The 26,157-nt window shown below is 42.9% G+C and overlaps 2 protein-coding genes across 2 annotated transcripts in view; one reads left to right on the plus strand and one right to left on the minus strand.

The window, feature by feature from the left end:
* SCFD2 (sec1 family domain containing 2) overlaps nt 1–14,323 on the plus strand; it is a 198,086-nt gene extending 183,763 nt beyond the window's left edge. Inside the window, exons 7-9 of the mRNA XM_033060195.2 lie at nt 3,440–3,574; nt 8,767–8,886; nt 12,629–14,323. Coding sequence (XP_032916086.1) covers nt 3,440–3,574; nt 8,767–8,886; nt 12,629–12,721 — 348 coding nt within the window. The 3' untranslated portion in view covers nt 12,722–14,323. The remainder of the gene's footprint in view (nt 1–3,439; nt 3,575–8,766; nt 8,887–12,628) is intronic.
* A 1,397-nt stretch (nt 14,324–15,720) lies between these two features.
* Nucleotides 15,721–19,545, minus strand: RASL11B (RAS like family 11 member B). Its single transcript, XM_033060196.1, has 4 exons — nt 19,365–19,545; nt 19,220–19,276; nt 18,132–18,208; nt 15,721–17,296 (listed from the first exon to the last, which is right to left on the minus strand). The coding sequence occupies exons 1-4, from the start codon at nt 19,486–19,488 to the stop codon at nt 16,829–16,831; spliced, it is 726 nt and encodes a 241-aa protein (XP_032916087.1). The 5' UTR covers nt 19,489–19,545; the 3' UTR covers nt 15,721–16,828.
* Nucleotides 19,546–26,157: the final 6,612 nt, after the last annotated feature.

Consider the following 26,157-nt stretch of genomic DNA (forward strand, 5'->3'; position numbering starts at 1 on the left):
TCCAAAATGGGGAAAACTGTTAAACCCTTAATACAGTTCAGTGCAGGGGCAGTGAGATAAGAAAAGTTTCCTGGAAGTGTGTCCTTTGGATGTATTCCACTTTGCTTGCTTAGGGAAAGTGCTGGAACATAGCAAGGGATATATTTACACCTTGCAGTGCCATCATCTAGCCATGCAAGGGATCTAGTTGCTTGAGTAGGACAAACCTTCTGCTGAGGGAAGTCCAGGAGATTTATGATAGTAGAGATAAGCAGGCAGTATGTGGTTGTCCATGATACTTACAGCTGTCTAGAAACAGCTCTCTTTTGAGTGGCACTTGTTGTGTGTCATCAGTTTAGCTCCTCAGAAGAATTAGTGACCACACTCATCACCAAACCTGCTTAGTGCCTTGGGAATGGGTTTAGCTTTTACATACATTTTCACTTTGTTAAAAGCTGGGAAGCCTCCATTTCTTCTAAAGACTCATCTTTCTATGGATAAGTACAGTAATTTCACGATTACAAGCCGCACCATTTTGACTAAAGTTTTGGTCTGAACCTGGAAGTGCGGCTTGTAATCTGGAGCGGTCAATATATGAAAAGAAGTTCTGAAATTTGCCAACCCGGAAGTGCGAGCCAGCAGCAGCCCTGAGCAGAGCTGCACCCACCCGACCCCGGCAGGGCAGCGCCGGGCCGGGGGAAGTGAATGCGACAGGGGCTGGACAGGCAGCACCGGGCCGGGGAGAGCGAATGCGGCAGGGGCCAGGCGGGCGGTCGGGCTGGGGGGAGTGAACGCGGCAGGGGCCGGGCCGGTGGCGCTGGGCCAGCCCGCCCAGCAGAGGTGGGGCCAGCAGTGCCAGGCCCCGGGCCAGGAGGAGCGAATGCAGCGGGGGTGGGGCTGACAGCACCGGGCAGGGCCAGCCCGCCTGGCGTCATCTGTGCAGGCGGGGGCGAGTGAGCCCAGCAGCAGCGGCAGCGGTGGCCAGCCCTGAGCAGCCCTGCCGAGTGACAGCGCCGAGCTGGCTCACTCGACCCCGTCAGCAGCCCCAAGCGGGCTGAGCCTGCATGGCCCCAAGCCGAGCCAGTAAACCCCACAATCCCGTGATTCTGTTACTAATTGGCAATTGTGTTCACTGCGAACGAAAGTGCAGCTTACAATCCAGTGTGGCTTATATACGGACAAAGAACGAAACGTTGCCGACACCCTGACGTGCGGCTTATAATCAGGTGCAGCTTATAATCGTGAAATTACTGTAACTGGGAATTGGATAGCCTCTTAGAAGGACTTTTTGTAGCATTATGTATTTCTTACATAAAATGCACATGTTTTCATCAGGTTTTCAAACTAGTTCATGTAGTGACCATGCAAGAACAGAATTTGGCCTGTTATTAAAACTACTTTCATCTTGATATAGATATATTTCTACCTTCTTCTTTCCCTTCCTCTATTCCTTCTATCTCTCACTCTTCTCATTCTCTCTCCTCTCTCTGTTTCTCTCTCTTCTTCCCTTTAGAATCTTGTGTGGAGTGTGTCCCATAGCTATTGAGATTTTTAACAGCTATTTTAAACAAATTTGTGCCTGCCAAAATTTAAAGTTGATAAAAGTTTCATTATATGAGGTAGAAACCAATGCAGCTGTTGGGGTTGTATTAAAAAATACCTTAAAAATATAGTAGATGAATTTCAAGTCATAAAAGATTTTTTAAAATATTGGAAACCATTATACTTAAAAAAGGTAGGTGGTCCTTACTATCTGTTTTGTTTGAATGGGTTGTTTTGAAGGGCACTGAGTTTTGGTGCTGAAAATTCAGACATGCAAAATCACAGCACATTTTTGATGTCTTTTGAGTACATAGTTTTGTCTGAATTATATTTTTCATTTCAGTCAGATGATCTTTTTCCTTTAATTTTATGAAGTAAGCCTCTCTGTTAAACTGTGATTTGATCTCTGCTCCAAAAATATTTCATTCCTAATGTTTTTCTGTTCCTCGTCTATGAAGATATTAAACAGATTTTTATAAATAGGACTTCATGCCTGCATGTGTATTTCCAAACAGTTGTTTATTGCGTGACTAAATTCGACAGAAATCTTGACATGTTCTAAAAGATCCTGTAGCTCGTGTCTGCTGTAATTTGCTTTGTTGGCTCAACTAAAAATTATGCACATGTTGTGAGAAGAACCAGATGAGTTGTATAAATCTTTGTTGACAGGATTGTATTAAAAAACTGTAAGCTTTGTTTCTCACTCTAAAGTGTTGGATGAAAAACATTTTTTTAATGACTCTAGAAAATTTTAGTTTCAAGCCAAGTGGTTTGTGTTTTATTTTCAATCCATTTTTACTATTATCTTGCAAGATGTCTCTTGTAGATATCATCTTTGCAAAATTAATGATGTTATGCTTGATTTTCCTAAGTAATCTAAGGAACGATATATACCTGGGATAGTCCCAAAGCCAAATAAGTGTGATAATTTTAAAGCTGCTCATTTTCTAACACAGTTGCACTTTCTGAAATGATCATGAGCAAAGTTAAAAACAGTTTGGGCAAAGTTAAAAGCAGTAAAACAAAGTTCCATCTGTAAACCAACTAAGCTTGAATTTTCATTAAAGATCTTTCCATTGGTTCCTAAAAGTTTTATCTTAATTTTTTTTTGAGCATGACAGAGTGGTTTAAACCTTGGTATTGGCATGTGGAGATTATTAGGCTACTACTTCATATTCAGCCTGGGTTTGTGGTTCCTGAAGATGATACAAGGTTGATCCTTTGGGAGTAGACCTTCCAGCATGTTGACCATTTGTACCTTTAGATTTTCCACTTCTCCTAGCCCCTGACTTCTCTGAAGCTCTGATATTGATGGTAATGGCTGTTTGGCCTGTTTTTCAGAAGACTTCCCCAGGTGGAAGTATTATGTGGAGTGCCATGGCCATGGAAGCTAAAGGAGTAACAGGGACTCCTTAGCTCTGCTGTCCCATGAGGGACAAATGGGCGGGTTGACCTCTTCCCTTCCCTGCTGTTTTCCAGACTTCAGTGGGGACATGACACTTGGAATAAGGCAGGAGTGGTCAATTAAAAAAAAAAATCCCTGATTAAGTGTTTGTAAAATCATTAAAAATTGAATGAGATCTGGGTGCACAATGGGCAACAGAGTCTCATCTGTATGGTTATCCATTTCTGTATTATCTCCAAAAAAATTCCAGAGAAAGTAAAAGTCCCCCCTTTCTTCCTTGTCTCTCTTTACTTATATAATACATATGGGGAAGAGTAAATGTGTGGCTGTCTTCCAGTCTTTTCAGTCTGATGTGCTGGTGCACATCATCTGCAGTCAAGGTCACAACCTCTCTGAATGCTTTCGTTTCTGGGATAATTATTTCTGTAACATTTAATGGAAATAAATATTTAGAATTGTGGTTGCACTGGGTCTAAACAGGTTTACTCACAATGTATTGTTCTCTTTGTGCAGGCTTCTTACAAACCTCTGCTGAAACAGGTAGTGGAAGAAATCTGTAATCCTGAGCGGCCTGATCCTGTTGATATTGAGCATATTTCATCAGGCCTCACTGATCTCCTTAAAACTGGATTCAGCATGTTCATGAAGGTAAACCAGACTTCCCAAGCTCATCTGTAAGATTTTCCTGAGATCAGAGCATCATGCAGCAGTAGCTGATTTTATTACAGTGTTCAGCAGAACTTAAGAGGAGGTTAGGAGAGTTAAATCCTTGGAGGGGAGCTGGGAACTTGAGGCACCGCATTGCAGGTACAGTGTAGACAGGTAGCACCTTCTGAACAAAACAAGAGGAATGGAGCAGGCTGAACATCTAAATAAGTGTGAGGGTGGACACCAAAATAGGAATGATGTATCTGGGAAGACACATTGTGGCTTTGCTAAAGGGAAGTCCTAACTCACATAGCTTTTAGAACTCTTCAGATACACCCAACAAACAAATTGATAAGTGAGTGTCAGTTCATATTACCTACCTGGCATTCCAAGAGGCATTCCACATGGCACCTCACCAAAGGACTTTAAGGACACTCAGTACCCTTGAGATAAGTAAGTATAAACAGTCTGGACTCACAGGGGATGAAGGAGGAGCTCTGTATTCAACACCTTTTCTATAATTTGATATGGTTTGACTTGTACCATAGGGGGAGGAAGGAAGCCCATAAGTTAGAAATTTTTTTGTGGATCCTCTTAGCTTTTTAAGACAGTCATTATACAAGAATTTACCCTGCCTTACAAATTAGCTCATGCTAAGTGTCCGTTAAATATTTACAGAGTTGAAGTATGGAGTAGCCAACATGTTGTACATTCAGCCTTGTCTTACTGCATATCCTGAATTCTCTGTTGAAAACAACCCTAAATTCACATTAATACTATGGTTATGAGTACAGTTCATTTCAGTACTGTGCTCAGTGTTCTTCTTTCAGTTTTACCACCACCACCCCTCCACATGGAAGAGACATCAGCAAACAGTGTGAGGCAGTGGACACAAGTTGCAGCAAGGGAAATTCCAGTTGAATGAAGGGAAAAAATTCTAACTGTAACAGTGGTTAAGTCCAGATTCTCCATCTCTGAGATATTCAGATGTTGGCCAAACAAAGCCCTGAGCAACCCGATATAATTTTGAAGTTGGCCCTGTTTTGGGCAGGGACGTGAACTAGATGAGCTACCAAGACTCCTTCCAACTTGACTCTGTGATTCTATGGTAATAGAAAAGAAAAAAAAAATTCTCTTTTGTGAAAATTGCTTCTAGACCTTCATATAAAGTCATGTGGCAAAAATAGTTTTGACTGTTGTGTTGAACTATTCTAGAACCCAGTATCAGAATAACAAAGTTATTTTTCTGTTATTTCAAAGAAAGCTAGTATTGAGCACATAATCAAGTAAGCCTAAAATCCAATGCTTGTTTTCAGAAATCTGTTTCCACAGTTGAAATGGATTTCCAATATATATTCAGTTGGGTTCCTAAATTGAAGTTCTCAGTTCTTCACAGCTTATGATAAAGCCCTAAGACAACAGAGGACACGTATAGAATAAGTGACCCAATATATCTCCATTCTTGTGTCAGAACTGAAAAATTTATGCCAACGCTTCAAAAATAGTAGAATTAAAGCACATTCTACTATCAAACAAAGTAATCAGGCTGGTGCACCTAAGTAATTTTTTTATTTATTGGTTTCATTTACCAGTAATTCTCACAATTCTATTGATTTCATTGTTTTTTTATATTGCAGAATTTTTAGGCAGGAATATAGCTTATTCTTAAAAAAGAAAAAAAAATAATAGAAGGACTTCAGAGGACCGAAATGGTTAGATGGAGACATTGGAACTTTTAACTAGTTTGAGGACTAATCTGTCCTTTTAGAAGGTGTGGGTTAGGGTGTGTATGTGAAAGAGAGAAAGAGTTAAGTAATTATGGCAATATGTACCTGTAACTGCATCTTTCCTGGTAAGACAAATATTAAGACATGAGCAAGTAAACTTTGTGTAGGATAAACATTTCGTCGGCATCATCACATCACATCACAAATATGTGTCCGTGCTTGCTCCCTTAGTTTGTAGCCTGGCTTGCTGGCATGTGCTCAAGTGTTGCATGAATGAGTGTCTGACCAGCCTGTGTTTCTGACACAATCACACATCAGCACAGTAATTATTTTGTGAGCTTCCTTGTTTTTGTTTCTTTCTCAATGCCTGAATATAAATGCCAACTCACATAAAAATATTTTGATGATTGCCTCAGGTGTGTTAGTTCAGGACAGACTTTTAAAGATACCTCTCATCCAGAAGTTGTTTGTCTGGCATATATGCTTGTTTTGAAGCTAAGGGATGGTGAAGGGAAAAACTCCCCTGCCTCAAGGACTCCAGTTTTGACTGCTGCTCTAGACCACGTGTTTTATGATGATCTGAACTTGCTATCATTGATACCAAGCGCTCTACACAGCAGTCTAGTTTCTGGTGATTGACATGTTTTCCTTCTTCCAGTTATTGAGCTAAATTAATTGGTTTCTGGTTGGTCATAAATACCAGAATCATCAGTGCTGCTGTTTTTGTTGGGTGAGTTACAGAACAATAATGACTGTTTTTGCTGACTTTCCTCAGAAAAAAAGCTGTGTTTTGTGAGCTGCCATGAGCCATGAGAACAAACCAGACCTCTAATGCCTTCCTGTTTCAGTTTCAGAGCTTTATTGACCACTGCCACCCTGTTTTACAACTTCCTCCTCTCTCTCATCCACACAGACATGTGCACCAGCAAAGAGCTCTCTGACCACCTGAGCATCCTGAGAATACCCTGTAGGGTGAGCTCAGAGCTGGGGAGAAGGCCCTGATGTCCTACTGGGACACTCTGCTGGCTCAGGGCACCATCCCCCCTTCCTCTGGGCTCTTTCATGTCAACATAATGGTTTTGAGAGATTTTTGGTTAATATTTTTAATTGCCTGAGACATCTTTCCATTTTTTTTTTTTTAATTTTAAATTTTTTTTAATGGCATTTTGAATTGAAATTAAATTTCACTCAGGGATTATGGCAAAATTCAGAATTCACAGTAATTTCAGAGGCAGTGGAAATGTCCCAAATCAACCAAACTGTAGAAAGATCCCAGAAGATACGTATTGCTTTTGTTGCAATCCATTTCAGTTCTTCTTCTATATCACTGAAATGAGTTGTGTTTAGCTACACGCAGCCAGTTCCTTCAAAAGAGAGAGTCTTGGGTTGTTGTATTATCAAACAAAAAAAATGTTGGCAGAAACTTACATTCTTAACAGAGCCAAATATTTTGTACCCAAAGTATTGTCCTCCTTCAAAACACTTACACATAACATAACAAAATTACAGATTCCAAGACCCTTTTCATTTCTGTTTTAATTTAATTTAGAGTTTGCATGCCTAATAGTATTTTTAATACGCATTTCTGGAATTTGTGGTTTGAACTTTAGTCTTTTGCTAAATAGTAAGTTTTATATAGGCACCATGTGTTTGGATCTAGGTTTATTTTGACTGAAGGAAATGATTTGTCAAGACATTTTCTCTTTAGCATTACCCTGAAAACTCATGTTTTCTGATTCTTATACTGGGTGTCCTTTCAGTGTGCCCAGTGTTATGCATGCATGTTTATTATGAGTTTGTTTTTGCTAGGAAAGATATTACGAATCATAGAATCCCAGAATCATAGAATATTCTGAGTTGGAATGAACCCACAAGGATTATCAAGTCCAGCTCCTGGCCCTGCACAACACCATTCCCAAATATTCATACCATGTGCCCAAGGGTATTATTCAGGCAGGCAGGATGTTGTGACCACTTTCCTAGCAAGCCTGTTCCAGTGCCTTGGAATTGTAGTACATATGCTATCTGTGCCATCAGCTCAGTGAAGATGGCCAGCAAAGTCAGGGTGAGTAAGAGAATACCCAGTATGCAAATACTCGGCTTGCTAATACATCTGTCTATGGTTTTTGTACTAGTTTCAAACAATCAGGAATTCAAGAGCTCCTTGCCTGGTGAGCAGCATTGAACAAGGGAGCCCCCTGTAATCAAAGCCAGCTAGCCTGGAGAGAGACCATGGCATCTCCCTGTGCTTCAAAAGGAAGAGTCTTTGCTGAAGGTTACCAGGCCAAAAGCCTGACAGACCTGCAGGATGAAAAAGTGCCTAAAGACTAAATATAGGAAAGCCACAATAAGGAAAAGAAGAAGAGCTGTACCCCCAGGAGCTGGAGCCACAAGGATCAAAGCAAGCTGCTGTGGTGGGAAAAGCAATAGAACCCTGCTCTGCCCAAGCATGGGTTGACACCACTTTCATTCTGTCAAGTGAATGCTGTTAAAAGCCTACACTCATGCAAGGATAGGAGGCAGAGGGTCTAAAAAGGAATTAAACTATTTTGTCACTTTCAGAGCCAAACATTTGGAGTGTTTCACTCTCCAGGGTGATGTGACGAGAAGAATTGCATGGGCTCTTTTGGCATCCCTCCCAAAGAGTGGATCAAGGTAGTGTCAGGGGAGTGTGTTTTCTCAAGAAAGGAAACAGTTTGCTAGGAAACAGCAAAGTCATCAAACTTCTAGAAGTGGCTAAGAGGAAACCGATGTAAAGCATCACCTTCACGTTTAAAATTAAATGCAGTTTTGTAAAGTTTTAACTGAAGTGGGATGTTTGTGCCATTTTAAAGATCATTGGGAAAAAATGAAACAAGTATTTTCTTGGAGCTAAAATTTTGATTAGTTACAAGGCAGTCATAGAAACATTGAAAACTGAATTGAAACAAGCTATAAACTGATTTTATACTATAATGGACCTGATTTATTTTTACTGGATGAATTGTAAAAGATTATTCACTGCACCAGTGAAAACACATTGCATAAAATTATTTTCCATGTTGACCTCAGGCAGGGATTCTAGCATGTTTGGGCTGGACTCCTTGCTTCTACTGGGTAGTAATTTACCCCTCATTCCTTAAAGTCTCCTGTGTATGTGTATCCAAAGTAAACATCCACCCAAGTACTCTCCTCCCACTCTGGGAAAGGGAAGAAAGTAATGAAGAAGGAATGGAGAGAGAAACCCTGAGACTTCAGGAGAAACTACCATAGATTTCAGTGGAATCCATGGAGATTTTATTCCCCTGCAAACGGTTAATTAGTTCTAATTGGGCATCATCCCCATTGATTTCCCTCTCAGCTGCTACAGCATTCCATGAATATTTCTGTCTAAGTTTCACGCCACTTAGGGAGCTGATCACTGAAAATCGATAGGTTTGGACCTGCATGAAGCAAGTACAAATAATGCTTTTCTTCATTTTACAGGTGAATCGCCCTCACCCTGGTGATCATCCTCTTCTGATCATCTTTATGGTTGGAGGAGTGTCAGTCTCCGAGGTCAAAATGGTGAAGGATTTGGTAACAACACGCAAACCTGGTACCCAGGTAAAAACAGCTCTAAGCATACAGTTCCTATCCAAACAAAAACTAAGAAAATTCATCAAATAATGTTCCCTGTAGCACTGGGAACCTACAGAAAGCCAGAATGCCAGGTGGGTGGGAATGAAGTTAGGATTTTGCTGTGAAACATCTGTGGGCAACAAGTATTCAGCACCAAGGGTCTGTTTTTTCAAGTTACAGTCAGCAATAAAAGTTCAAACTCAGGTTGGAGAGTTCAGAACAGACTGACATTAATTTGAAGTAGCTTCCGTCATGTCTCAAAGGATTAGTTTCTTTGTATTCTTTATAAACAGAAACATTTGCTGTCCAAAAAGCTACAAGGTCCCTGGCAGTCCATCTATGGGACACAGTGCAGGGATACTCAGGACTCTGGATCCCACCTAGTGACTTTCCAGTGGTAATCCTGCAGGCACGCAAAACCTGAATAAACTGAATGGAGGAGGGAGAGGAGGAGGAGGATGAGTGAGCTCTAGTGGCACCTGAGATGTTAAAAATCATCATGAATTGTGGAGGACCAATCAGGTGTCTGTTGAGTACTGCAGATACACAGAGTAATATAAAACTTCTAAAGTGCTGTGTAACCAGCTGCATCATAAACATAACTCTGGTTACCAGGGTGGCTTGTAAACATCGTGTTTTCAATTCCTATGGAAAGCGGTCTTGATTAGTGAGGAATCATAAGCAAAAAAGAGCCAACCAAAGGCAGAGCAGCCCCTCAGTTTGACATGTGTTTCCATGTTTCAGTTGTCTTTGCAAGGCAGTCTCAAGCAGTATTTTGTAAGATGGAGTACCATTTTAGCAGGTTTTTTTTATCTGATAACACGTTTCTTTCCCATTAGTCTACTGCTAATCTCCTCAAAATAGCAAATTAAATTTTCCCTCTTGGAGGGGAATTGTGTTGTGACACACTGATGGACAAGTTAATCCACACACAAAATGTATTGAGACACCCTGAAAGATAAACAGAGAGTTAACATCTGATTTGGTTGAGAACTATGCAGAGAGATTTTCAAATGGCTTTCTAGAGGGACTTAAGGCTTGACAGGGGTGACATGGGATCTGGTGTTGCTTTGCTTTGGCTTAACCCTGGCAGCAGGTCACCCTCTGAGGCAGATTCCTAAAGCATTTTAAGCTTTTACTGCATCTTGCCCTTTATCCAAATATGCTGTGTTAGAGGTGAAAGAACTTCAGGGGAGAGGCAGGATGAAGAAGAGAAAGAGAAACTAAGCAGTTGTGCAAGTTTCTGACAAGAAAGATGTTTGTAAGTTTGTTGGCTTTACCTGGATTTCTGCACTATAGCTGTGAATATGCGCCACCTGTTTAGGATTATTCTCTTTTCAAAAAGCCAGGCATTTATCTAACTCAAGCCAGGGTTTAACAGAGCCTTTTTGTGCTGTTCAGGCAGTCAGGTTCAGGCTTCAGGGAAACACTGGCCTTCCAAATCCTTTCCAGTCAAACAAAGCACTAACATTTATACTGATTATTGGTTCTTGGAAAAATGGAGAAATGTTTAAGTACAAAAATTGAGTAAAGCAGTTGAAGAAAAACTGACAGGGTGCACTGATTACTTCAGCAACTGTTTGGAGTTGAGGCAAATGACATTTAAATGTGGAATAAGAGACACATGTTTCCATCCACAGAACTGCTCTGCATCTGAATGGGAATGACGATTTTATTTCTCATGGAGAAGCACAAAGGCATACAGTGTTGCCTATGCAACCATTTGGTTTTGGATGGTGGTAAATAGCTCCCCATAACTAGTGAGAAGTATTCTATTTTTGAAGGAAGAAATTACTTCTTTTTTTCTGCTTTAATCAGGAGAGTAATAAAGGGGAAAGAGCATGAGAGAATGTTTCCCCCTCTCTTCTCCCAACATGCACAACTATCTATGTGGTTGTGGCTGAGGCAGGCAGACTGATAAACTCTTACAAATGTTAGGATGCACCTAAAGGATGCACCTTTAGATGTTAGCTGCATCCTTCCCTATCTTCTGCTGCACTGGGGGGGAGCTTCCCATTGAGTTCAGTGGGTCAGGATGGGATCTCCTGGCTCTTCCACCTTGGCTGCCACTAGGAGGGGATAACCCTTCAGGTGAAGTGTGAAAGACAGGCACAGAGTCCGCAACAAGGAGAAAGTCTGCAAAGGACTGCCCTGAAGAGAGCTGCCTGGAGAAGAGGTGGACATTACTTATCTGGGCAATTCTCCTCTTCTCTGTAAAAATGAAAGAACAAACATTCCCATTTATCCTCCTCGACAAGCCTTTGGAGATACTAGAGGGAAAGAAATCCTGCTGTATTCAAGCATCTTTTCTGACACTTTAAAGTCACAGATCTCATTTTTCTCTCTGGACTCGCTATTTGTTGCACAAATCCCCTGAGGGTTCAGTGGTAGGACTCCAAGAAGAAATTGCTTTTATCTGTCAGTGGCTATTGTTGATGTTTGGCTTGTATGCTCAAAAAGCTTTGGAAGCGTGTCCCTTCGTGTTTTTCGGAGTTAAGCTGCGTGATAAGAAGATGAGCACATACTGTGCTATACTCTGATTCTCGTGTAACATAAGTAAGACAATGTCAGCCTTTGGCATCTGCAAGTTACAGAGACTTTTTCAGGCTTATGAAGGAAGAGATAATCAGTGTCAGTTTGCTGCAGATTGTGTGGGAGGACAAGGGAAGAGAAGTGAGGGGGAGGCTACCAATACAGAAGGGATCTTTTCAGTATCTGAAGTGAAAAGATGAAAGAAAGAACAACAAAAAAAGTTGAAATGCAGTATTACCACATACTTAAGCGACATGAAGGACAGCATAAGGCATTTGATAGCTGCTGCAGTAGATGGACACACAGACATACTCTGTTGTTGATGTTTGTGCTTCCTCTCCTTGCTTTTGCGCTGAAGAAGCAAATTCATTTTCAAGTGAGTTAGTGTGATTAAATCTGCCCCCAGAACCCTGCCTGCAATCCTGACCATATGGACACTGCTAACTTGGGGCTCAGTAAGAGCAGTGTCCTATGATTTTCACCCTGGGTTAAATCCTCACAGCAGGAGTGTACACACTGACTCCTGGATGATAGCTTTGCTCTGCAGAAAAGCCTTTACACCACATTATTATATATTGGTTTTCACTTAGGGAAAACAGATACCTGCACCTAGCAGGACGTGTATCATGGTTGTGGGTGAGCAATGGTTTCATTCATCAGACCTGTCTGGGATTAAAAATTGGAAGGAACCAAAGTGATCCTATCTGACAGTGCTCGAGGTTAAGCCTGATGTGCAGAACAGTCTGTGCCTAAAAAGACGTTTTGGAACAGGTAGTCTGGCTCCCTGCAGCAGGCACTGCTGTGGTGCTTACCTTACCTTCAACTGAGAGGAAACAGGCATCACTCAAATCTGTGCTATAGGAAAGGAAGCCTCGGCTTCATCAGCTGGTGCCTCGCAGTAAATGCACGGGCAGTCACAATAAATCACCAGGTAAGATGTGGGTAGAAATGTGTCAAAGCACACATTCATTAAGCATACAATACTACCAGTCATTATGCTCCTTAAAGAGATTTAACTACAGTTATTAGCGAGCAGGCAGTTTCACTGGACAAGTTGTATTGCCCTGTCAGTAAACACCAGAACCAGACAGCCTGCCTAGAGCTGGGTAAAGCAAACAGTTACTATCTATGGCTCATTAGTACTGTCTCCATCCCTTTCAGTTTGACTTGTTGCTTCTTGTTCCCCTTCTTTCAGGTAATTGTGCTCTCCTCTGTACTCCTGACACCACACAGTGCTGTTGAGTTGTTGTTTGCCCCAGACCGTCTCCAGCCTGATGCTCATAACTGATGGGGATGCTGTGGAGAAGATGAGTGGGTGCCTTGCCTGGAAACATCAAATCCCTGCTCTGTCACTCTTCTCAATAGCCCTCCAAAAACTGATGTGTCAACTGCTGCAATTAAAGGTCCCAGTGAAACAACTGGGTATCTGGCTGCAAGGGAACATCTGCAGCTCATGAGCAGCTCTTCAAAATGGTCCAATTGTCCGACAACAAAGCTTCCCTCCTTGATGATAGCACTGTACAGTGCTGAAACACTCCCAGCCTCACTCAGCATGGTGAGGGTCATTATTGTTTGTAATAATTCCTTAGAAAAGGAGCAGCTGAGAACCAGGTGATGCCCAATTTGCACTCCCCAAGCAGTACCATTTTTCCTGATGGCTTTGCTGGGCTTGAGGCTTGTGAGAAACGCTGCTGAGGGAGTGAGAGGCAAGCAAAATCCACCCTCTGTCATGCTACCTTGCAAAATGTGTGCCTTATACAGTGCTAACAGCCTCTACTCTTACTTTGTCCCTCCCTCCAGAGAGATCATGGAACACAGATCTGATTTAGCTGGCACAGCAGCTCCCAGCCTGGTGATGTCTTTCCGCAGGACTGTTAGAGGCAGGGGAGCAGAGAGCCACAGTCAAGGGCTGGGTTACATGGCTGCTTCCCTCTCAGCTTTCCGTTTCCTGCTCTAGTTCTTCCACCCACAGTCCCAGAAGAAAAGACAGTTTCTGATGGCACACTTCTCTGTAGATTTATGCAGGAGGCCATATGGGCTGTGATGATAACCCGAAAAGAATCTTCCCCTAACATGCATTTAAAAATGAAAAAAGAAAGAATAACAAAAATAAGGGGGGCATGATCCCATTTTCAAGAGGCCACAGCACAGATTCTTTCTTGAGCTAGATTTCTGAACAGCATGATTATAAAACAGCTTTTATTTTTAATTTATGATCATGAAAGAGCTGCAATCAAATTCAGTTATGCAATTTTTCTTTATAAAAATTTGCTACAATCTGTGATGAAAGAGCAGCAGCCAATAGAGATTTTAATTGCATATAGCACCAAGATTTCAGAATTGCAACATGAAATGGTGGAGCTCTAAAGCTGCATCCTCTTGCTTCATCCAAGTAATGCTATGACTACGGCTTATACTGAGAATAAGATGAGAATGTCAAATTAAGTGACATTCACTCCATCATAGCATTCTTTATTATGCCAAAGGAGTAGAGTAAATGGGAAGTAGTTTTTAAATTTTTTTTCACTAGCTAGCATTAATTCTCCTAAATGTTTATAATGGTCTTCAGAAAAGGGTGCATTTTGGTTTAAGTTCAATTTTGAGTGGCTGGAAGGAAACAATGGACTGATTATAAAGCATGGACAATGTCGCCTCTATGGAAGAGAAATTTATAAGAATGACTATAGAATGGAACTTTGTGCTAAAAAACAATGAGAAATGCTATGAGATTGCAATATTAAAAGCTCAAAGAATAGTTTGAATAGAGCAACTGGAAAGCAAGTAGCTGGTCTCTTGGTTTTTCTGTCATTCCGTACTGTTCAATCTTTCTTAAAATAGGGTTGTTTCATAAATTCTGTAATCAATAAAGCAATGCTCTCACAGTGCCAAACCTGACCTGTCTTCTCCTTTTCTCCTAGTATGCAGAGCTACACATGCCAGAACTGCATATTCCTGCAGCCCCTTTTGCATTATTTGATTGCCCATAGGAATCCAGACCTTCTGTCTTGGTCCTAGAACATTTCTTACACTGCTCATAGTAGAAAGGCTTGCCTGTGTTCAGTGGCCACTGCTGAGCTCAGGTACTCACACCTCTGAGATGCTGCTGCTTTCCTGAGCTGGTGGAGGCTACTCCATTGAGAAAGCAGGGGGTGAGTCTAAGATGACACTGGTGATCTTGCACTTCCTCTGGGTCAAGTAGCTACTTCAACTGAGACAGAGGCTGGCTTTCCAGGCCCACACACACTTTGGGAGAATCTCCTCAACCCGTGGGGCCAGAGCTGTGGTAATTGATGCTGCAACTCAGCCACCATCTCATACTTAAGTACTTATAGACCAAAAATACAGTGGAGTCCTTCCAGTGACCCTAGTGCAATAGTAAGCTTATTTGTAGGAAATAGCTGTAGCAGCGACATGGAGTCTGTGCTTGGGGAAAAGGTCAAGGGATGAGGGATCTCCTGCCAGTTCCATGTAAGTAGAAACAGCGCAGAAGAAAGTTGCACGGACAGGTGCAACACCACATCAAAGAGTGTCTGAGCTCTGCCTGCAACACCAAGCAATACTCAAAAGGCAAGAAGAGAAAACAGAGCTACCCTTGGGAAATTGATTTACTTCTCTATTAATTCGCTAAGCATGATTTGGTATAAGCTTAGACTAGAAGGGCAAGTTCAGTTTTGTTTGCAACTCCAATCCTAAGTCACTTGGATAGTAACTCATGGGTCCAAAAGATGAGCATCAGCAGGACCCTGCATCACTTATTGCAGCTATGTGCTAACAAGGTGAGCCTGTATGGCCATCAGCCTGGCACCAGAACAAACATCTTCCTAAGGAAGGCTTCTGGTAAAGCTACTTTAAGCACAAAAAAAAGTAGTTGAAGACTTGCAATTTGAGTAAGTTCTTCGGGGTAGTATACCTCAAAATATAAATATCTTTAAGAGAAAGTGGCAGTTGCTTAGAATTCTGTTTTTCCAGGTTTTGACCTACCCTATACCATTTCTTTATCACTAAAGACCAAAATATTTTTGACAAGTGGAAATTAATTTTAATTTGAAAGGTCTTTGTCTTATTCAGTTCCTCTCCTAAAAGAATTTCTCAAAAGGAAGTTGTAAAGCACTTGTGAGAGCAAAACCCCTGTGGTTTATGGTAATAAAGCAACAGCATAGGCAGGAAAGGACACCTTGCCGTTTCTGCAGGGTATGTTAACTACCTTAAGAAAGCTATTACTTCGTCTCAACATTTCACTGGTTGTTACTTCTTGTTTCTCACCCTGAAAGAACACACAAGAAAACATGCAATTCAAAAAATTTAATGTTGTACCAGGCAGTAAGAATGAAAAGTCTACTCCCTAGGAGGAGTAACTATACACAAAATAAATAAGTTACAGTTTAAACAAAAGCACAACTGGCTTTTTAAAGTGCATGTGTATAAGGCCCTTAGGCTCTGAATTCCATTGGCTCAATATTTTTTTAAAAAAATTATTATATAAATCTGCCATGTGTTTAAGAATGAAGAGGGTCTGGCTCAGCTCAGAACAAGGCATCAGCTTCATTGCCTGGAGCCAGCCATGCTTTGCACCTTTTGTTCTTTTTGTGCCTACTGCACACAGGAGAGACAGAGAAAAAAAGGATGTCTTAGAATGGCATCTGTAATAGACTATCACTCCACATGCATTCCTCAGAAGCTCCACGTTGGATCATTTAGTCTGAAAAGTACTTTTTTAAGACAGTAAAAGTTGTTTGCAATTACATGTTTACACCCTGTGGACAATAGCTTTGCATACAAAGAGTATGGTCAAGTTGTCAGCAATAACATGGCAAGTAAAAAATAAAGGACCATTGTTTACAGTCTTGATGCTCAGTCCCATCCACTTATTATTACAGAACCATTTGATGTTTGCTTGTTTGTTTTGAAATACACCAAAAAAACAGTTCTACTGTGCAATAAAATTAAACAGTTGCATCATGCTATCCTTCATCCATGTGAGAACAAAACTTAAGTGGTTACTTCTGAACAGGGACTTGCAGTTCAGGACATTTCCCTGCTCAAGCCGAGTTACAGCAAAAAGGTTGTTTCTACACAAATGAAAGCCAAATCTGTCCAACTGGGGACAAAGCAGATTGTTTCATTTACAAAAAAATTCCCTTTCCAAATGAAAATACCTGTTTAGCAAGTCACATCCTACAACTTTTTCAGGAGGTTTTAGGGTTGGGTGCCCCCCCCCCCACTTTTCTAATGTGATATTGTTCCTTTTTTAAGCAACTGCTTAAAGACTTCTACCATGAAAAAGGCTACTCAAACCATCCTCCTTTCACAATGCCTTGGATTCTACATGTGCCATTGTTAAACACCCCAGGTTTCAATCTCAAGCTAAACATTGGGTAGACCAAGGGCTGTGCTGTCAAACAGAAGTGACAGTCCTCACTTTGGCAGACAAAGCTTGCTTAAACCTTCTCTTCAGATCCTGCATGTTGGGTGATTTTGGCCGTGGAATAAGAGAGGTTCTCCTCCTCTCAGGGGTGCTGGTTATTTGCTGTTTATTGACTTCTTTACAGAGGAGATGGAAGGCATTGAAGACATTATTATAGTTTTCACTGACAGATACTTCATAGAAAGTACAGCCCAGCATATTGGCCAGCTGAAGTCCCTGCTGAGGCTCCACCTCTTTGATGTGCAAGAGATCAGCTTTGTTTGCCACAATGACGACAGGGACCATGCTCCCTGGATGCAGCTGTCGAACGTGATGGTAAAGGTGACTGAGTAGTTCAAAGCTCTTATAGTCAGTGATGGAGAAGACAATCACCAGGGCATCTGCCCAGCGAATGCATCTGTTCAGCTGCTCATTGCAATCCAAACTGTGTTCATGGATCTGAAAAATGAGTGGTCTCAAATTAGATAGCTGAAGTCATAAAAGATTAAAGGAACCTGTCTTCAAGAGTCTGTAAAGCCAAATAGCATTTTACAGCTTCAGACATATATTTGGATTTCACATAGTAAGTATGAACTTAATCTGAGCATAGCGAATAAATGCAGATGTTGATTCAGCTGCAAAAAGCTGGAATTTAACACTGGAGTTTGCTGTACTCAAATGGAAAATTGACCTGAGTAGTTCTGCATGCAGAGAAAGACTTTGTAGTTCCACAGAATGGGAAATTAACTGGCTAGACAGTAAGTCTGGGGAGGCAAAGATATGAGCTGGAAGCATTTAGACCTGGAGTGTTGCCCAGTTCAAAAAGGCAACAATCCAGCATTACTCAGGTCTATACATTCAAAACTTTAACTTGTGACACACTAATGAGCACAGACACAATGTAGCAGACTTCACTCTGCCATGCACATTTATAAAGCTTGTTGGGCCCTGGTCATGATGTTTATTTTTTCATATACCATATTTCACATATACCAGTTTGAATTGTTTCTGGGCTTGTGCCTAATGTTCCCAATATACTGGAATGAGGCACTTCAGTAATTCAGCTGCTCGAAAGTAATGGGCCTCCAATGAACAAATGATTCATTGAAACAGTCTCGCAACACAGCTGGCTTGACCGGTTAAAACGCAAGTTACCACCTTTCCCACACAGAACACCAAACTGAAACAGATAGCAAAATATTTTACAGAAAGACCATAACAAGATGCTACACAGAGGGATGCATGCACACAAACATTTAGAGCTACTCTGGTAGCATGGTTACATCTAGCTCACCTGAACTCCTGGAGTATCTTGCACTTGGATGGCCAACATCTCTCCATCTACCTGGATGTGCCTGCTGTAGAGATTACCTGACAAGAACACAACAGGTTCACAAATACAGTCACCACCCTACAGACAAATGTTACTTCTGCTGCCCATTAGTTGTGTAGGGAAAGTCATACTGCCACTCATGAAGCAAGAAAACAGTGTTATAAGCTTTTTGGGTGTTAATATTTATGATGTTACTAGAACCCTAGGATTAAATAATGAATTAACTTGTATTGAAGCTGGGCATTAAATGGTAAGCAACTTGGAACTTAATCACTCTTAAAGACTGTCTTATCTTGAATTATAAAGGTAAAAATGCAAAATAACCAGAAAAAGCAGTTTTCTTGACATTTAGTATTTCCACAATTTAGTGAAGCCCCCACTTGGCTAATCTGTAAGATTTTCTGGGTTAGTTGGGGGGGGTTTTTTAATTTGTTTGGCTTTCTCAAGTAATTTTCTTAACAGAAGGCTGTATACCTTACACCAGCATTAGTTTAGACTCCACACTGGTAACATCACCTCTCCATTGTCCCCTTTAAACCGGCCCTGCCTAGCCCATGTAGCTGCTGGCACTCGGTGTGCAAAAAATTAAGCGGTAGTTTTACAAAATGTTTTCCTTATTTTAGCTACAAGACTCCTTCAAAAAGAGGTAATTTCGCCACATAAAGCGAATTCTGTCAGGGACCTACAGTACAGCTCATCTCTCGAGCTGCTGCGACCACAAGCCGCATGTGGCCGTGCCCGGCGTGTCCCTTTCGAGGGCTGCGAGCACACCAGGGTGGGAGCGGCTCTCAGGGAGCCAGCGGCCGCAGAGCCCCGGGGATTCGCCCGCGGGCAGCGCCTGCCGAGCGCCCCGCAGTCCCGGGAGAGCGAGCTCTGCCCTTCCCACCCGTGGGGATTTGCACACTCCCTCTCGGGGCTCGCACCCCGCGCCCCCAGCCCAGGCACCCTCAGGGAGGCACCCGAAAAGCGCCGGGGCTCACTGCCCCCGCCCCGCCGCACCCTGCCCGACCTCCATCCCCGCGAACAAAGCCGCGCCGCCGCCCGCCTACCTGCGTTCCGCTCGTAGTCACCGATGAAGCGCCGCGTGAGGAACCGCACCACGAGCGCTGCGGGCAGGCACAGACAGGCACCATTAGCCGCGCTCCGCCGCTGCCAGCCCCCCACCCGCCTCGCCCCGGCCGCTGCCCCCCTCACCTGTCTTGCCCACGCCGCTGCCCCCCACCACGGCGATCTTGACGAGGCGGGGCCGGGCGGTGGCGGGGCCGTCGCCGCCGGGCGCGCACTCGGCGATGGTGCACATGCTCTGCGTCAGGCGCATCCCGGCCGCGACCCGCGCCCAACGCTGCCGCCGCCGCGCCCCCGGCCCTTTTCTCGCCCCCGCGTCCCGCCCCGGGCCCTGCCGGCCACTCAGAGCGCCCGAACACCGCCCCGACACGCCTCGAAACACGCCCCGAAACACGCCCCGAAACGCGCCCCGAGCCGCGCTCCGCCCATGCCGGGCAGGGTCTGCGGTACGGAGGGTGCGGCGCGTGGGGAAGGATGTCAGAAATCAGGAGTCTGTGTCTGTGTGTGACCACCCCGCTCTTCGGGGGTCAAACTCCCGCAGCACCCTGACGGCGGCGGATCGAGCGTTTGCGAAGAAGTCAGCGCTGCCGTCTTCTCCAAAATCCGGGCAGGCTGACTGAAAGGCGCACGGGTCCATAGAGGCTCAGCCTGGTTCCCAGGCTGGCGGGTACCTCGGTCCTGTGGCTGTCAGTCTGGGTCGCACCTGCTGTCCCACACCTCCTACCACCCCCTCTGGATGCCATGCCTTGCCCTGCTTTGCTTTGCCCTGCTTTGCCCTGCCTTGCCTTGCCTGCCTTGCCTTGCCTTGCCTGCCTTGCCCTGCCTTGCCTTGCCTTGCCTGCCTTGCCTTGCCTTGCTGTGCGAGGTGAGAGCAGACTCTGATCCACACCTGGGGCTGAGCAGTGCTGGGTACAATAGAGGAGCTGCTCTCCTTGCCAGCCAGCAGGCCAACAGCAGAGGTGATGGTGAATTATCTTTGTGAGTAGTGGGTGTATTGTGAGGCTACTGAGGTCATAGGAGAGAAAAAATTGTTTCATAGGTGCAGTTTAAAATAAATAGATGGGTAAAACAGATTTATAGAAAGGTGTTCTAAGTCAAAAGGGGAAAGAGTAAGAGACACAATTAGAAATAGAAATAAATCAACAAGGCTGAGGGACTCAAGGATTTGAATACGAAGAAAAGACTGTATTTCTTTATGTCAGTGCAGTAGAAATGAACTGGACATTGTACCTTGAGCAAAGGGAAAGGGTTTCATGGAATATTATCTGGCATCTTGGTAACTAAAGTCCTTGGAAATAGAGAATATAAAGGTGAAAATGAAGAGGATCACTCTCCTAAGAAAGTTTTGTCTTCAAGATGAGGAAATGCAGAAAATAAATAATGTCAGCTAGAAGTAGTTACCTCAACCAGGGAAAAAGAAACAGGGCAGTGCAGTAGTGGCATACAGATTCAAGGAAGCCTGTCAATATTTAGAAAATCAGGAAACATTTTGCTTCTAGTTTTAATAAAGTTGATTGCATGAAAGATGGATGCAGAAGGAAGATGAGTAATGGGAAGAAAGTCATGGGTAGTTATTACAGTGGGGGAAAACAAACCATCTCGTCCAGTGTGCAAACAGGCCGAACATGTGGAGATGAGGGTGAAAGGACCACAAACTTTCATTCTAGCACTCAAGTCATTCTGGAATACTTGCACTGAAGAAAAGGAGGGAAATAATTTACAATAATCTAGACAAATTTTTAAGGGAAGAACAATTACAGTAATTTCACGACCATAAGGCGCACTTTTTTTTGCAGCGAGGCTCCGCCCCCAGCTCCCCCCACGCGGTTGCTGCCCGAGGCCCCGCCTCAACCCATCCACCATGGGCCCCCAGGCCCGCCTCCACCCGACAGGGGCGGTACCGCGGGCCCCCAGGCCCGCCTTCACCCAGCAGCCATGGGCCCCCGGGACTGCCTGGACCCGGGAAGGGCTGTGCCACGGGCCCCCTGGGCGGCCTTCACCCGGCAGCCATGGGCCCCTGGGCCCGCCTTCACCTGGCTGCCGTGGCAATTCCGGCTCCCCCCACGGCTCACAGCTCACACTTCCAGTTTGGCAAATTTCGCAACTTTGTCCATCATATAAGGTGCACCGGACTATAAGGCGCACTTCCGGGTTCAAGGGAAAATTTTAGTCGAAAGGGTGCGCCTTAAAGTCGTGAAATTACTGTACAGATATGAGAATAAATGCAATAAAAATTAGGTATGCAATTACATGAGATGTTGCTTCAGCAGGATATCTTTCTCCGTTTCCCTTTTTCTTTAAGAAATTAAATGGGGTAGATGTAATCTATTTAGGATTAATAATACCTGATACTGTCCAGACAGGAAACAGCTGTTGAAGCAGAAGAGCATGTGGATCAGGAGACAATGACAGAGGAGTGTTCTATAAGGGGAGTGTCAGACTGAAGGAAAGTGCTCTATGTGATTCATCAATGCTCCTGTCATCCTTCATGTTTTCATTACAATGGTGTCATCAAGAACACAAGCAAGCTAATGAAATCTGCTGTTGACAGAGCTGGGAGTAGTTAGTATATTGGGCAAACTGTGTGTCTCTTAGAACAGGTTTAATGAAAATATGATTAAATTCAATAACATTAATGACATGCAGAGATTAATAAAAAAATTTCTTCCATTGGCTATAAAATCAGCATTTGGATAAGAGAGGTTAGTTAATCTTGAGATGAGTAGAAGCTGTTTAAAAAGGGAAGTGTAAACCCAGCAATGTCAAATAAGTAATTTAAGAAAAGATCTTCAGTACAGTGTGTGATTCTGTCAGCCAGTCAAGAGTAAATCGGTGTTTGTCATGGTTTAACCCCAGTCAGCAGCTAAGTACTGCACAGCTGCTTGCTTACTCCCCACTGCCTGCCTCTCTCGGAAGGAGAATCAGAGAGAAAGTAAAGCTCGTGGCTCAGGTAAGAACAGTTCAATAGTTGAGACAAAATAAAATATACAAAAGTGGGTCTTAGAAAATGAACAAGCCAGGAAAATTAAAACTGAGAGCCAATGTCAACATAAGTGGGTATAAACTGGGTCAGAGTAGTAAAACACCAGAATACATTTCTAACAAGAGTGGAAGGAGCAAAATCAAGCCTAATTTCTGTAAAATTGAGCTGGAGGATTTTATAGAAGGAAATACATGGTGTGATTGACTTCAGTGGCAATGAGATCAAATGATCCCTTCTAGAGGCATACAGAGAGTATTCTAACATCTTTCCATAAATAAATATGCTAACATATAGCAATGCAGACAGCCATGGTGTCTCCAACACATGGAGGGGTGTGGTAGAAACCACAAAAAGGGGAAACGGGAAAGGATGATGAAAATGAGACAACGCCTCAGTGAACTGGTTTTATAAAGGAGATGATTAATTAGGGACTGGATGAAAGTGCTAAAATAACTTGAGAATGGAATCTTCTTTCTCTGTCTCAAAATACCATAAGCAAAACAATCAGCCAGATTGAAAAATTGAAACCTCTGGAAAAACTGAGATACAAAATACCTTTTTGTAAAACGCATACTTGAGTCACTAAGTCAATTTCTGTAGGAGGCACTGGAACAAAAACTAAAATTACATCTGTAATAAAAAGAAGGCTACGTTTATGAATAGGGAGTAGATGTACTTTTCAGTACTTTATGCTACCTTAGAATTCATTTGCAGCAGTAAATAATCTCAAATTTTGCACCAATTTCTTTAGTATTATGGACCAGGAAGAGTTCTAATGTGGTAGGGACAGGCTTTCTCATCCATCAGTCTTTTTAATAAAAAAATTTCTTATATCGTCCTTTCAGGCAGAAATTGCTACTGTCAGAGATGAGGCCTTAGTCCAGGTCATGGGGCAGAGCTGGTGGGAATACAGTTCCACAGTGCAGGGACACAATCCTAGGGGTTATTTTTTGCTGTTGGACAGAGGGTATGTTTGTATGTGGTTTTACACTTTCTATGAAGACGCTGCTATCAACAGCCAGGGAATAAACCTGACTTTGTTACCTAGTGCTTCGGTAATTCTTACTCAGTTCCTCAGAGAAACAAGTGCTATGGACGTGGTGTGCAGAAACATTCCAGATGAGCACTGTGAGATCTTTCTGTGGCTTTGTAAGAGTAAATACAAGAAAGCTCCCTTTCCATGGCACAGCATATGTTCCATGCTCCCAGCTTTTAAAGCCAAGTGAACCAGCCCCTGTGAAAAGCCTGAGAAGAGTGGAGCTTATCCCTCCTCCAACACAGCCCTGCACCACCTTCCAAGAGCAAAACAAAAGTGGGAGGGAGCAGAGATATTAAAAGAAACTACAGGAAAGCAACTTCTCTCTGTACTAGGAGAGACCTCCTGGCCAGCAAAAGTCAAGCTTACAGAGCAAGATACGATCTTCATTCCAGGGGAGAGAAAGGCGGGAGAGAGGGAACAACATGCTCCATGCACTCTCACCTACTCACAGGCCCTATGTGGTTTCTATAGCAGCACAATAGCAGACATTTTTCTCTCTCCACAAGAAAGCCTGAGTAATGTTCTGCAATTATATTAGTCTGCATTTTAATCAGATTTTATCTTCTTTTAAGCTTGCATTTTTTTCCCATTTCCTCTTTGTGTAATGGTACCAAACTCTAATCCAAGAAGTGAAAAGCTCAAAGGTTTTGTTTTTCATTCAGAGCTGCCCATCTGCTGTCAGTAATTTTTTTTTTGTGCTGGTTGTGCCCCCACAGTACGAGCAGTTGTTCTGCACTCAGAGTGCTGGCAAAATGTCTTGAATTAATACAATCTCTAATGCTTCATTCAAAAATGTATATGAGAAAACATAGCAAAATTTTTGTTTGCCATTTTAGGAATGCCTCGGGATCTATATTAAGCCTTCTAAAAACTATGGGATTAAAGTCACATTACCAACCTCTCTCAATCTCACCTGATGTTACAACAGAGTCAGTTCATCGAGGGGCTAATGCCTGGGTAGCGTTAGGGAAGGTCAGTGACAAGTCCAGCTCTGCCAGGCCGACTGTAGGATGATGTTGATGCTGGCAGTGGAGTTCTGGGCTGGTGCAGTTTCTCTCAGTTTCTAAGTAAATGAAGAGTTTGTTTCATGTTCATTCTACAAGTCTAACCGCTGCAGATCCTTTAAGTTTGTGGAGTCATCAGCCAGAAGTTGCATCCCTGAAACTGCAGAGAGGGAAGGCAGCATTTTGATTACCACCTCCCCAAATTTCAGCTGGCACATCTGGACACACAGCAACTGGCCAACTGGTGAGTGGCCCTGGGTGCTCGTGTCCTGTCCTGCTCAGGGTTTCAGTCAGGATGGCACACAGCCTCACTGAACATGCCTTGAGCTGGCCTTGTGCTGAAGTCACAAGATGCTGAAATCTTTGCATTTCTAACTTCTTTAGCCAGAAGGATGTAAATTCAAGTCATAGCTACATACTACAACAGAAAGCTATGATGTGTGAATGTGTAGGTTGCAAAGTCAATTGCAGAAAATATAGATAATGCCAGAAATAAGATTGCCTGGGCAACCTTAATCATCCTCCCACAGGCATATGCATTTTATTAGAGCCTTAATTGCATTATGTCCTACCATTACACTGTCTCCTGTCATACTGGCAGTCTGTTTTCTATTTGCCTATAGGAACAGAGAACCTAAATACACTTGAAGATGTGAATACTATTCCACATTTCTTTTAAATCTTCAATTAATCAGCCCATGCTGCAAGACAGGAAGTATTCCCTTTGTACAGGAATTACTAACTCATAGGCTCATCATGGTGGATTGCAAAGATGCATGAGAAAAATTCAAACTCCAAGTGAACTAGGCTGTCTAAGCCCAGCATGTACCTGCACTCCAACTCTTTCCAGTTGCTACCTCATCTTGAAACACCTCAATGCTTTATACATCCAAATACTCTGCGGCAAAGTCCTATAAATGCGCTGCATTGGAGCAGAGACTGCAGCCCTGAAGGTTCTGAGATGAGCAGTTGAAACACTACCTGAATGAACATCAAATCCCTCAGGACACTGGAACAATTTGGGAAGGAAGACTGGGAGAACCACATCTCAGCCTACATGCCAGACCATGTCTCTGAGCCTTCTTCTGTAAATGTCACAGGCTGGGGCCAAGGGCTTCCCCAAAACCAAGGAGAAAAGAGACAACCTGAATATGTAGGCAGCAAGCAGATCATGTTAGGCCAAGTACCTGGGAGGAAAGGGTGATGGGATGGGTGGAAGCTTCCCAGCAGTACCAGGCTTAGGTCTTTCAGGTATAAGTGGTGCAGCAAGATGCCGTGAGGGAAATCAGGAGGAGAAATGACAGTTTTACAAGAGAGGAGGAAGGACAGACTTCCTTAGCCTAGCAAATTATGCCTATGAGAGGAGATGATTACCTGCTGCCAGGTCTCATGAGAGGGACCATGGAGGAGAGCAGAGCTCCTTAGAGCAAGGAGAGCTCATCAGAGTGTTTTCCTTATGAGTGGGTTTTGCAGACCTTAAATGCCTAAAAGAACTAGGTTCTCTATTCATCTTGCCTTTCAGTAGGAAATTGATCTCATACCATTTTACAAATGCAGTTGCTGTTAACGATTTGTAATGGTTTTCTAAAAAGCCTGGAACTATCAAGATTTCCTTACTGGAACCAGGTGATTCGAAACATTTTGTCAATATCCAAACTAGATAAACAATAAAAAGGTAACAGGGAAAACCAGAAGGTAAGCGATTCCCACTTGGCAAACACTACTAACAAGGTATATAGGCATGTAGACGACAGGAAATGAGTATTATTCTGCTTCACTGTGTTTCTGTATCATAAATTTCTGTATTCTGTTATGCTCGAGGCTCAAAACCACTGGTGATCCTTAGTGAAGGATGTGTTTTAAAGCATTTAAATGAGCAGGCTTTGCTGTCTACAA

This window comes from Catharus ustulatus, chromosome 5 (assembly GCF_009819885.2).
Source record: "Catharus ustulatus isolate bCatUst1 chromosome 5, bCatUst1.pri.v2, whole genome shotgun sequence".
Taxonomy (NCBI): Eukaryota; Metazoa; Chordata; class Aves; order Passeriformes; family Turdidae; genus Catharus; species Catharus ustulatus.